The sequence below is a fragment of the Panicum virgatum genome, chromosome 9K, assembly GCF_016808335.1.
Source record: "Panicum virgatum strain AP13 chromosome 9K, P.virgatum_v5, whole genome shotgun sequence".
Lineage (NCBI taxonomy): Eukaryota > Viridiplantae > Streptophyta > Magnoliopsida > Poales > Poaceae > Panicum > Panicum virgatum.
In genome coordinates this window covers 65984352-65996809 of record NC_053144.1, presented here as the reverse complement: position 1 = coordinate 65996809, position 12458 = coordinate 65984352, and the positions used below count along the sequence as shown (strand labels likewise).

Below are 12458 nucleotides of genomic sequence, written 5' to 3'. Positions count from 1 at the left end.
TGCCGTCAACTGAATGCGTACTAATATATATAAAAGCCCCTGATCATTTCTCTTTTTTTTAGAGTTTGCAGAGAGAGTGCACACTATCTTTATGAAAGTTCAGGTTAGCACATGAACCTATCTTTAAGTAAGCGACCGAAGTGACCCTGCAGTATTGCGAAGAAAACCGGTTCCCACAAATCCCCATTTTAATACGACGTCTCATCTCCTAAAGTCGCCCGCCTCATTGTCACCGGCACCAAGTTGCTGATACAAGCGAGCTGGAGGAGATGATGATACAACTAAACTTAAGCTCACGTGGTTCCGAGTCCTAGCTTCACTAAATGCATTGTCTTAGATTACACGAGCAAATTATGCTACAGATTGGCTGCTCAGTTTCTAGGAAGCCAGTACTACTGGTGCTAATCACACGATCAACACTGGCGTTGTCTGTCACAAGTACGTGTCGGTTGGTATACTACCACTGTCACATACATCCCTTTTAGGCCCTGTACCTGGAGCCCAATGGGCCGGGCCTGGGCAGCCCGTGTCCGCTTCCTCCTCATATCATGCGGGCCGGATTCACCCGCGGTGGGCCCATCTCCCCTCTTTCCTCCCAGTGACAGTCCCTCTCCTCCCTATTAATACGCGCTCCCTCCCCATCTCTTTCGGACCAACCCACTGGCTCTGGCTCTGGCTCCTCCCGGTTGCAGTTGCAAGCTGACCTCGCTGCTGCTGCCACCACTCACTGCTCTGCCAGTTCTTTCCCTCGACCTCACACAGTAGCAAGCTATTAAGAGCACTCCCCGGAGTTCACCAGCTAGGTTTAAGGCATTGAAACCCTATCCTTTTCAGGTCCCTCTCGCCTTTTCTTTTCCTCCCTTGGCTCCTATTTCCGTTTGCAGACCGGAGCTCGCACACACGTACTACTACATATATACCCAAGTTCTGCGAGAGGCCGAGGCCGAGGCAGGGACGACGACGAAGAAGAATAATCCACCAGGAGCTGTATAGTAGCATCATCCAAGCACGTACTCTCTGAGCTAGGACTCGCCGGAGATGTCAGGCCGCCGCGGCAGGATCAGCGACGACGAGATCAACGAGCTAATCTCCAAGCTCCAGGCGCTCCTCCCGGAGTCCTCACGCCGCCGGAACGCGAGCCGGGTATGTTAATTCACAGTCACAGCTCACTTGATTCCGTTCCCCAAATGCACATCCCGCTGGGCGCGTGCAGTGCAGCCCCATTTCGTCGGTGCAGCCGCAAAGCCCGACATGGATTGTTGCTCTCGGGCTGTTCTGTTGTCTGATGCCGGCCGTGCGTATGTGTGCAGTCGTCGGCGTCGAAGCTCCTGAAGGAGACGTGCACCTACATTAAGAGCCTGCACCGGGAGGTGGACGACCTCTCGGAGCGGCTGTCGGGGCTCATGGCGACCATGGACAACGACAGCCCCCAGGCCGAGATAATCCGGAGCCTACTCCGGTGACCGCCAGGCCGGGCCCTCCTGCCGGCTACCTAGTTAGCTGCAGCGGGCCGCGCAGCTGAATTATATTAGTGAAGACGACGAATTGAAGGAGCTTGCTCGCTCGCTTGCTACGACCTTTTCATTTTTTTTTTCTCTTCTTCTTCCTCCAGTATGTGTGTGTGTGTTTGTTTCCGTACCTGCTGTCTTATTAATCCAAGGACCCTCATCGTTCAGAAGACAACGAACGAAGGGCTAGCTCTTGGTGTACCAGAGGGGTTAGTAGAGATATATATGGACTTCTATTAACCGACCAAGCAAGGTACTGCTGGTAGCTTGTAGTAGCTCGTCATCTGTACGTAGTAGACTGTAGCTGTTATTCAGAGTTGCAGATGCATCCTAGCTAAGAGTTTATTTTTGCTTTGTAAATCGCCTGTTGTTGCTCTGCTTCTCCTTGTCTGCTCTGTCCTTGCTCTGCTTAACGACGACCACTCTGGAGACAAATATATAGCACCATCATGTGTTTCCCCTATCTGTTCACCCTGATGTTACTCGATAATAATGTGCTCCTTCCGTTAATTTTTTCATTGTTACATGAGAAGTCGAGATCGTTTTGGACAACATATCGAGAGAAGAAGCGGTCGAGTGAAAACCACCAGATGGAAGCCGAAAATGGATTTCCGAAGAAGGCTCTAAGCCATAGAATGATACGGAGTACATGCATGGAGTCATGGAGAGGGTTCTCGAGGGCTTCACATGGCGGCGCCCAGCACGGATACGGCAAACCACTCGAGCGACGTGAAATCAATACGAAAACGAAGGCCCCTCGTGCGGCCGCGCGCCGGCGTAACGTGGAACTGTGGAAACGGTTCGAGTTCCGGCAAGCCCGATGTCGGCCCGGCCGCAGATATGGAGAAGAGGGAACAGGCCGGCGACGAGCGGGAGAGAAGAGACGCGGCGATCGATGCGGGTTAAAGAAACCGCAACGTGGTTGAGGACCCGAGTTCAAAAACAAAAACGGGATCTGCTTATTCGAGGCTTTTTTCCAAAGCGAGGCGGTCCTGTTTGGTTTTCTAGTTCACGCAAGTTGAGAAAAAAATCTCACAGTCATGAAATACTAAATGAAGTGTATTTATAAATTTTTTTCAAAAATGAGTATAATTTTTCATGACGAATATAATGACGATAATTAATCCATCACTGGCTACAATAATGCTACAGTAACTATCCTTTAATCACGCGATCAAATGACTCGTTAGATTTTCTCGTGAAATAGCACAAAGATTATGGAATTAGTTTTATAAATTATCTTTATTTAATAACAGTAATTAATAATCAAAATTTACTAAACTAGTACTAGGGAACCGCTTGCTAGGGCTGTTCCCAGTTCCTAGAGGGTCAGACTTTCGAAACTATGCATACTAGAGCTGGCCCCAGTTCCTAGAGGGTCAGACTTTCGCCTTGGCCTGGCCTGGCCTGTCATGCATCGGACTTGGATCCTCAGGGAGTAGTAGTATCTTGGACAAATGGACAGTCCCAGAGACATGGGGACCCACCAGATGTCCATCACTGCAAGATCTCTCCCGGCATGGAAGCGTCGCGTCGGATCGCCGCTCCCTACTGGATTACTACTACTGCTGGATCGTAGCCCGGCCGGCCATTGCCATCAGGAATCAAGGCTCGTGTCCGAGACGCAGGGACAGCAAGTACGACGCTCTTAAGAGAGGTGGACGAAGATTTCTAGGAGCTGGGTACCCAGTAGGGGTTATCCTGTCCATCCATGGGAGCACTGTTCGTTCTCGAGATCTGTACCGATAGCAGGTTTATGTTGTATCATGTACTTTCTACTGTATATCACTTTATGTATACGAATATCTGTACACAATAAAACATGCGACTCGCTCTCTCACCGTTTCAAAATCATTTGAACCACACCTCTGATCTGTGTCTCCCGTCCCCTCCCCCCCCCCCACACGCCTCGCGGAGCAGTGACGGCGGCGATTCCATCCTCTCCACCGCCCGCACCGGAGAAGCCCAGATCCGGGGCCGGCAAGGCCGGATCCGGCGGCGGCGGGCCGAGATCCTGCGGTTCCCGTGGCCGGCGGCGCTTGCCTCCCGGGCCCTTTGCCCGGCCGCCAGTGAACTCGGCCCCGCGCCATGGGCTGCGTGCACGGCCGCCGGTACACCACCAGCCCCGCGGCCCCCGTCACCTCCTCCCGCCACCGGGACCACCCCGTGGGCTCCCAGCCGCAGCAGGAGGGGGTCGACTCCTCCGACGCCGCCGCGGCTCCGGCGGAGGTTGGAGCGGCGCCGGAGCAGCAGACGGACCAGAAGCCTGAGAAGCCGGCACAGGTGAAGAGGGAGCGCCGGTCGCAGTCGTCGAGCTCCGCCGCCGCGGCGGCGCACGCGGAGGTGCGCCTGGGCGGGAGCTTCGCCAACAAGGCGCGCGGCGAGCAGGTCGCCGCCGGCTGGCCCGCCTGGCTCTCCACCGTCGCCGGCGAGGCCATCAATGGCTGGACCCCCTGCCGCGCCGAATCCTTCGAGAAGATCGACAAGGTGCGCCCTTTCCTCCGCCTCCCCAGCTTCGTGATCCATGTCGCGCGAACGCCGAGGTGAAAAATTGCATCTTTTTTTTCCTCTCTCCCAGATCGGCCAGGGCACGTACAGCAATGTGTACAAGGCGCGGGACTCGCTGAGTGGCAAGATCGTGGCACTCAAGAAGGTGCGCTTCGACAACTTGGAGCCGAAGAGCGTGCGCTTCATGGCGCGCGAGATCCTCATCCTTCGCCGGCTTCGCCACGGCGGTTCCCGGCGATGAACGGCGGGCTCCCTGGATTCCGTACTCCTTCTGACTCCTGTCGTTCTCGAATTTTTCTCCTCCGTTTTGATTCTAAGCGGCTGCCGCTTCGGCTACCCTTTTCTCTCTGCTGCTGCTCGACGCCTTCACCGGCTTCGGAGGCGGCAGCGGCCACGCGGCGTCATGTCGTCGCGGTGTTCTTGGGGTGCGAGGCCTGGAGCGGCGGTGCGGCGCCAAGGTCATCAAGTGCAGCTCCAACCTTTGCAAGCGTGCGAGGCCTCTCGTGGCGGCAGCCCAGCCGCCCCCGGTGGCTCCGCCTGTGCAGCTCCTCCAGGCGCCCGTGCTGGCGGCAGCGGCGCCGGCTGCAGGGGCGGGAGCGGCGTCGCGCGGGTCTGCCGCCACCACGCCAAGAGCCGCAAGCAGAAGTCGCTAGGCCTGCTCTGCTCCAAGTTAGGCTCTCGCTCCCATCTCGTCTCTCCGCCTTGTTCTTAGGCCGGGTCGAACCCCACCTCGGTGCATTAGTAGTGCATTAGTCCATTGACACTGCAATTGTATGTAGCACCATGCATTATTTCAGTTCAGACTTCAGAGATGCAACGGACCTCGGTGGAGCGACTCCTTGCTGTGCGCGATGGCACTGGCGACGCCGTCCTGCTTCTCGACGAGCGAGTCGTCGCGGCGGGACAGCACGGGCGCCACGAGTGTCACGGCCGCCGACGCTGACCAGCTCTTGCGCATGCTCGTAGACCCCTTGCCTTGCCGCCAGCGGAGCGGACAGGTAGACCTTGTGCAGGTTTGTACGCAGTTATTCTAAAGCTTGTCAAAGTCATTCGAAAATTATTATGGCTGTGCTAAAATTATGAGTAAGATTTTGTTAGCTGATTCCTAGATTTTAGTTGCTGAGAATTTTGTATTGCTCAATAAGGCTATAACTTCTTTATTGCATAAATCAGGGCCTTGGTTCTACAACAATATGTGATAAACAGTATCATATGCAATTAGATGAGTCTGGTAGATGATGATTTTCTCCATTTTGATTTCTTTTCATGTGAATCCAATCTAAAAGCAAGTGCGTCATAAATTAGATAGTAGTGCTGAAATCTTATATCTGATGGCAGTAGCATGTAGATTGTTGTATATGAGCAAGGAGGCGTTACCGTGTTACAAATCATGTGGATTTAGGCGTTATGAAGCCCGTGGCTGAGGCAAGCCTTTCTTGCTTCGTAGTGCCTGCGGCATAGGTTGGGGAGGGAGCCAAGGTATGTGCAAAGTCCATGGTTGGCTAGCAGGGCTTATCATGCATGATTTATAGCCGATGCTCAGGGTGTGACCAAGCTCCCAAGTGTAGATTGACTCTATCTATCTTTGAAAATGAGTTATCTGTGTTGAAGGTTAACCGATTCAATCAATTGCATAGAAAAAAAAATCGAATTTAGCGGTGTATTATCTTTTTTGAAAGACTATACATATGATTCTCATATGGGTTTGTTGCATTCTTAACTGACGTGGTACTATGATTAAGGCATGCCATTGTTTAACTGGTTAATCTGCTCTTTTTGAGATGAATTTTTATTGTTGTTTTTGCTAATTCAACGTTTATATCGCTTCTTAGGTGTGCTATGAGGGACAAGGCAGTACAACCTGGGTATGCTATCTGAATAGCAAATGTCGATGTGGTGCCAGGACGTACTGCTGGACTAGAGGCATCAAAACTATCAGGGCTTGGCTTCATGACTGAATATGAGTGCATTCTGCTTCTTTGTTATGATTCTCTTTAGAAGCATGGGTTCCATTTTCTTATCATGTGAATTAGACTCTATTTAATGGGATTGCTTCAAATGTGCTCAATGTGCCTGCATTTACAGACTTCAGTAGTGAGTAGTGACTGACCAAATGCCAATTCGGTTTTATTTGGATGGTGAACATAATCAAACTACACTAGATTGCAGGTTACTGTATCTGCATTTGCTTCATTTCACTCCTGAATACTTGTTTCAAAAGCTTCTGATGTGTAAATACATCCTGCCTGTTTTCAAGTTCCCATTTTTAGGTCTCAGAATGTTTGTGCTTATTGCTACATGCATTGATGTAGTAGTACATGCTAATATTTATGTTTAAATAAAGTGGTATACATGTACTGAGTTTTTTCTATATTTATCTTTACTCTTGAGTTATAAAAATATTTCTTGAGTTTTAAAAATATTTCTTGTGTGGCACTTTGATATTCTTTGACCATGTTTCAGAAAATCCTGGCTATTTCGTTTCTTTATCATCCCTAAAAAATCAATGTGCTTAGGCTCGGGTGCTGGTGGTACTAGGTTAATTGAATAATATGCTGCATATACATCATGGTACATAAATAAATAGCATGTATACATGCTATAAAAAATCTGCTCAACGGATAGTTAATTCATTGATGTTTTTTTGTATATACACTACAAATGAGTTCTTATTCACATGATACTAGTATAGTCTTCTAGTACCTGCTAGAACATGAATTCATTGATGTTAAGGTACTAGCATGTATCAACCGGTATATGCTTATCCCACTATCATCAAAATATTATCGCTGGCAAGAACTACAGTCCAAGAAAATAATAAAACAATTAAATATTAGTAATGGCTAACCACGACCACACGTTAATGAGCATGCTACCAAAAAAATATTATTGTTGGCAGGAGCTGCAGTACAAAATAGTCTTGCCTAGATGTGTGAAGAATTGTAAAAAATAAGTAGTGGAGAGTTAACGGTAAAAAGTGCAGAGGGGTTGGCAGGAACGGACAGGCTTTCTCTCGGATCTATGCTGTCCTTCACTCTGTGTATAGCAGAAATACGTGAGTGAAAAAAATAGAATACAAAGGAATACAGTCATATAGGATAAGGATGCACAGATCTCGGTACAGCATTTGCGGACAGGATTGAAGCACTCGCGGTTGCCGGGAACAAAATCGACTTTTCGGACGAAAAACGGCTTTCCAAGCTCGGTCCAAGTCCCGCGAGATTCGACGACGATTAGACGTCTGGATTAAGGAGTGTTCAAGAGTGGCTGCAGGCTGATGAGGATGAACGATTAGACGTGTGGATTAGATGTCTAGATAAAAATATTATGAATATTAAATTTGCTAACATGTATCAATAGTAGGAAGAGAGAGAAGAGAGGAGTGTCATAAAATATGAGAGTGTCATCATCATGACACTCCACTGGTACAATTTAAAATTTCAATCTAGATAACTGTGTCGATGGCACTTCCACTGAGATTGGCCTTACAGACCATGATGGCTTCCCTTTCATCCAGGGGCTGGATCCCGGCGCTGTGCGGTGGTCCACTCACTCCCATCACTCGCGTGCCAAATCTACCCCATAAGGCACGAAGTTTTCTTTTCTAAGGCCACCCAGCAAATCTGCCCCCGCTGAGGAGCTGCTGAGGAGCTGGGTCCTTGTGCACCCACAAATTCATCCCCAGAAAGCTGCCTCTATAAAAATTGATGGTCCCGATCGAAGCCTGGAAGGCTTCAACGCCATCCAACGATCCATGTTTTAAGGATTCGCCGGCTTCAACGCCTCCTCCACCTCCGCCCCCTCCCCGTGCCCTCGGCACCGCGCGACTGGCCGCGGTTCGATTCCTAGCGACCTTCTTTTCTCCTTTTTCCTTATCCTTTTTCCTCGCTCTCTTCCCCCTCATCCAGCCACCCCGCCTCTCTCTCTCTCTATCTCTCTCTCCTGCCGGCGTCGGAGGCGGGTCTGAAGACGCGACGGCCGCGGCGCGGGTCACCGCTCTGGCGAGCTGGGAAACGCTTCCCGGAACGGCGGAGGCGGGGGAAGCGGCGCGGCGGAGACGGGGAAAGCAGCGCCGACGCAGCTGCACACCCCGGCTCGGCTCGGCGCGGCGCGGGGAGCCGGCACCGGCGCATCCCGACGCGGCGGCTGAGCGACGCGGCGCAATGCAGGTGGCCGGGCTCCAACGCTTTCTTCTTCCCTCGCTTCCTTCCCCGACCCCCAAAGCTCGACTTGCTTGACGGCGTTCGCAGCCGGCCGCCGGGGCCGGATCCGGGCTCGCCCTCGCCGGATCCGGCCTCGCCCTCGCCGGATCCGGCCTCGCTCTCGCTGGATCTGGCTGCTCCCGTTTGGGGGGTGCTGCCGCTCGCCCATGGGCGGCCTGCGTTCTCGCTCGGGGCCCCTGGCGGGTGTTCCTGTCCTTGCCCCCCTCTCCCTCGGGCGGGTCAGCGAGTGGCGGCGCGGCTCGAGGAGGCGCGGGCGACGCACAGCCACAACCACCGCCCGCTCAGCTCGCTCCGCTCCGCTCATGCCGGCCCCTCGCGTCCCGCTGGGACGCCCGCCTCGCTCTACTCAGCCACGTCCCGCCCCGCTGCGGACAAGAGGACCGGCGGCGGGCAGGCCCCAAGCCGCTGTGCCCCGCGCTGCCGAGGGCCAAGGCCTCCTCGCACGCGGCTACCGTCCACCAGTCCATGTCGTCGTTGCCGAGGCTGGCGTGTACGCCGGACGCCACGGGTTGCATCTGCCGCCACCGCCTCGGCTCCGCCGCGGCGCGAATCCGCTCTTCCCTCGAGCGGATCGGGGCCGAACGGCGGCGGATCGAGCTTCGAGCTCCGGCGGCGCGGGCTTCCCCTGTGTCGTGGATAGCAGCCGCGAGCAACAGGCGGTGGCCTAGCAGCAGGGCAGCGGCGCGGCGGGGCTCCACCAGGCGCGGCCCACGGCATGGTCCCTCGCCTGCGGGACCAAGTGGTGGGCGCCCCTGCCGTGCGTCCTCGCCGGCACCCTCGCGCTCCGGATCTCGCCCTCCCCGCAGTGGCCGGTGGTGTGGATCCGCGTCCTCCCTGGCCGGCTCAGGTCCATGGCATCCATGGCCGGCGAGGCCCTCCTTCCTCACCCCTCCCTGGCCGGCGCGGCCCTCCTTCCTCACCCTTCCCTGGCCGGTGTCGGTCCATGGCCGGCGCGCCCTCATATGGCCATGCGCGGCCGCCAGCTCGCCTCGCCACGGCGGCGGAAGCTCGCACGCACCCGGCTGAGCTCCGGCGGCGGCGTCCATGGCCGGCGCGGCTCCGTGCTGCCTCCGGGCACGCGCCGCAGCCGGGGTCGGTTGGCTGGCGGTGGCCCCCGCGCCACGGCGCGCGGTAGCGCGCGACCGCTTCCTTTCCTGGATTTCCAGGACCTGCTTGTGCAGGAGGTTGGCATCCGCCGACAGGTGAATAGCCTGTGTGTAAGGATCACCGGGGTGTCCGTCCCTAGAGGGGGAGGGGGAGAATAGGGTTGCTAATCACTTTCTAACCTAGGGCTCAATCTATTTGCATAAGATAAACCTAACACGTCCTACACATGCTAGTTATGACTAAGGTTTATCTATGCTACTCTCTACTTACCCCTAAAAGACTTGCAACCTATAGCCAATCCTAATCAAACTAACTAGGAAAGTAAAGACACGCAAGATAGAGTAAATACGGAAACATAATACGGTAAGTAAAGAGGTGAGGGAGAGAATATGCAAACTCCCGTGAAGACACCAAGACACACGATTTAACGTAGTTCGGTTAGGACACCAATTCCCTCCCTACGTCCACGGCCACTTGTCCAATAAGAACAAGTGTGATGCCAAGTCTCTTCGCTTGATCACCATCTTGCGTTCGCCACCAAGGCTTACGGCAAGCAAAGGCTAAGTGGCGCCAAGTCACCAAGACAAGGCCACCGCCACCGTCTCTCTCAAAGCGTCACCAACGACACTGTCTTCACTATTGGAGCTTCTCACCAAGAGGGGTCTCCTTCCCCGCACAAAGTGTCGTTGCCTCTCCACACCAAGTCGGAGGGTCACACGACGAGTACACGATTGCTTGCCGCAGCAAAACTCCTCTCAAGCTTGCTATCTCAAGAGCTAGGCCTAAACAAGTGCTAAGCACTCTCACAAGTGTGCTTAAGTCTATATGATGTACAATGATGCTCTATGGTGGTTGGAGGTGTTCTTCAAATGTAGCAGGCTTCAGCAACTCCAGCACCCACCAAATGAGGCGTGGGGTGGCATATATATAGCCCAACCCCCCAAACTAGCCGTTGGAGGAAAGCTGACAGAAAAAGCTCGTAACGCCGGTTAATCCGATGCTCCTCCAATGGCCATCGTCGGTTCAACCGGTGAAGGTAATCTGCCCACTTAAAAACTAGCCGTTAGTTGTACGGGCAATTAACCGACGTACCGTCGGTTTAACCGGTGAATGTAACTGTCCCATGATTCCTGAAAAGTAACTCTCTGGACAATTACACTGATGTTCACTTTGCCTTCATCGCCGGTTTAACCGGTGACTGTAAAACTCCTGCTGCTTCTTCGGCCTCCAAGTCCATTACACCGGTGAGTGTAAAATACCCAACACCGGTTAATCCGGTGCCAAACCCTAGCTCGCAGCTTCTGTGTTCATTGCACCGATGAGTGCAATTTGCTCATCATCGGTTTAACCAGTGATAGCAAATTGTCTTCGTTTTGATCTTTTCGACTTGGATTTATTCACGGTCTCTTCAATTCGGGTCCTTTGGACCGAAGAGGTTTCAGGGCGCTGCCCTGAACCACTGTAGGTGCGGCCCTTCGGGCCTAACTACGCCTATCTTCTCTTTGTCATCACTTGAACCTAACAGTCTGAAAATGGTCATCTTAACAATCATATTAGTCCAAGTGTTGTGTTGTCTATATCAATCACCAAAACATTATATTGAAATGTGGCATGAGAGACCATTTTCGCTACACTATGCAAACACATTTCTTTCCAAGCCCATCAAGTAGTGAAGTAGCTCATCAGGTGAAGACCGCAAACAAGAATATATATTTGGAAGAATATAGTTATAAAATATTCTTTTTTGCAAAAGAAAAATATAAATCAACCATTCAGAATCAAAATGGTATTAACTTAATTGAAATTGTTGTTTTCCAATGTTATGATTGTCAATGTACATGAGTGAAAATACCATTGATCCAATGCTCTGATTTAATGATCATCAGAACAATTTCAGCTTAGCAGCTGAAAGCAGCATCTCATATTCAGACATATAGAACAATCTTTATGTTTCTTGGTCTATTAATAATTCAAGATTTAGCAATTGATATTTCGTACAGAACAATCTGCATCCTAAGGAGCTTAACCAAACATGTAATAAGATTGTATCACCTCAAGTTGTGTGGGCTGCAGTTACTTGTAATGGCCATGTTACTTGTAATGCCAAACTGAAAACTCATTTAGTTGTCATGTCTGGGTTGCAATTTTAAATTTAACTAGGAGCTGATTTTATACTTTAATTTGATAGGAGCGACCAATTAGTGCTGAGTATGAAACCACATCGCAAATGTGCCGGAGCGAATTGGAAATTATTGCTGATGCCTCTTTTATTATGTTGTTGCGGTCTGTTTAGTGAGTTTTGCAGGAAAGGTTGGGTTGCGAATCTGATTTTGGGAAAAGGCAGGTGATTTCACCTCATCTCTTTCCCTTTCTTTTGATTTGATGTCAATCTGATTAGTGTAAGTTGTAATGCTTGTTTGTTTCTAAACATGACTCAATCTTTACTCTTTAGTGACCATATGCAGTGATGATTAAATCAGTGGACTGATGGTTTCATGGTTTAATCAACTACATTGTTTCAAATGCTTCATATATGAGCTCCTTCTATATTCAGTTGTTGCCTTTTTGTTTTGTCATATTCAACGCCATCCAACGATCCATGTTTTAAGGATCATCATGATCAAATGATGATAATATTTTTCTGAGACTCCTAAGACCTGTTCTTTGTCTTGTTATGTTAACAAGACATGGTGGATAACTGGATATGCTCTGATGATCAAATATCTTGTGAGGTTCTAGGCATGGTCCTTTTTTTTCTCTTTACTGGACTTCCTACCATGCCGTGATGCTCCAAGTTTACGATCATATGATGACTCATAAAATTTCTGAAACATGATGTTCTACCTGTTCCTTGTCTCAATCGCAACTTTCATGTACCACCTTATGCCTAGATGAAATGTACAACTGTACATCTAAGTTGTTGCCTTTTTGTTGTGCCATCTTCTTTTCCGTGTGATAGTTTTGTTCTAGATCCTTACCTTACAACTACACAGTCTTGATTTTAATTCATTGGAACTTGGGTAATCTTTGATGGATTAGGTGCATGCTGAACAATCTATAAAAGTGAGCATTACCCTCTCTAGTTATCTCCATGCTATCATATCATCTGGGT

General features: G+C 51.0%; 1 protein-coding gene across 1 annotated transcript; it reads left to right on the top strand.

Moving 5' to 3' along the window:
• The first annotated feature begins 649 nt into the window (after positions 1-649).
• LOC120647154 (transcription factor ILI3-like) lies at positions 650-1971 on the top strand. The gene is made up of 2 exons (XM_039923808.1): positions 650-1143; positions 1311-1971. The coding sequence occupies exons 1-2, from the start codon at positions 1039-1041 to the stop codon at positions 1461-1463; spliced, it is 258 nt and encodes an 85-aa protein (XP_039779742.1). The 5' UTR covers positions 650-1038; the 3' UTR covers positions 1464-1971.
• Positions 1972-12458: the final 10487 nt, after the last annotated feature.

Excerpts from the sequence above, each read along its gene's own strand:
- LOC120647154 (XM_039923808.1), top strand. The coding sequence starts at position 1,039 with ATGTCAGGCCGCCGCGGCAGGATCAGCGACGACGAGATCAACGAGCTA. Across the intron at positions 1,144-1,310 it reads GCCGCCGGAACGCGAGCCGG|TCGTCGGCGTCGAAGCTCCT; the intron begins GTATGTTAATTC and ends GTATGTGTGCAG.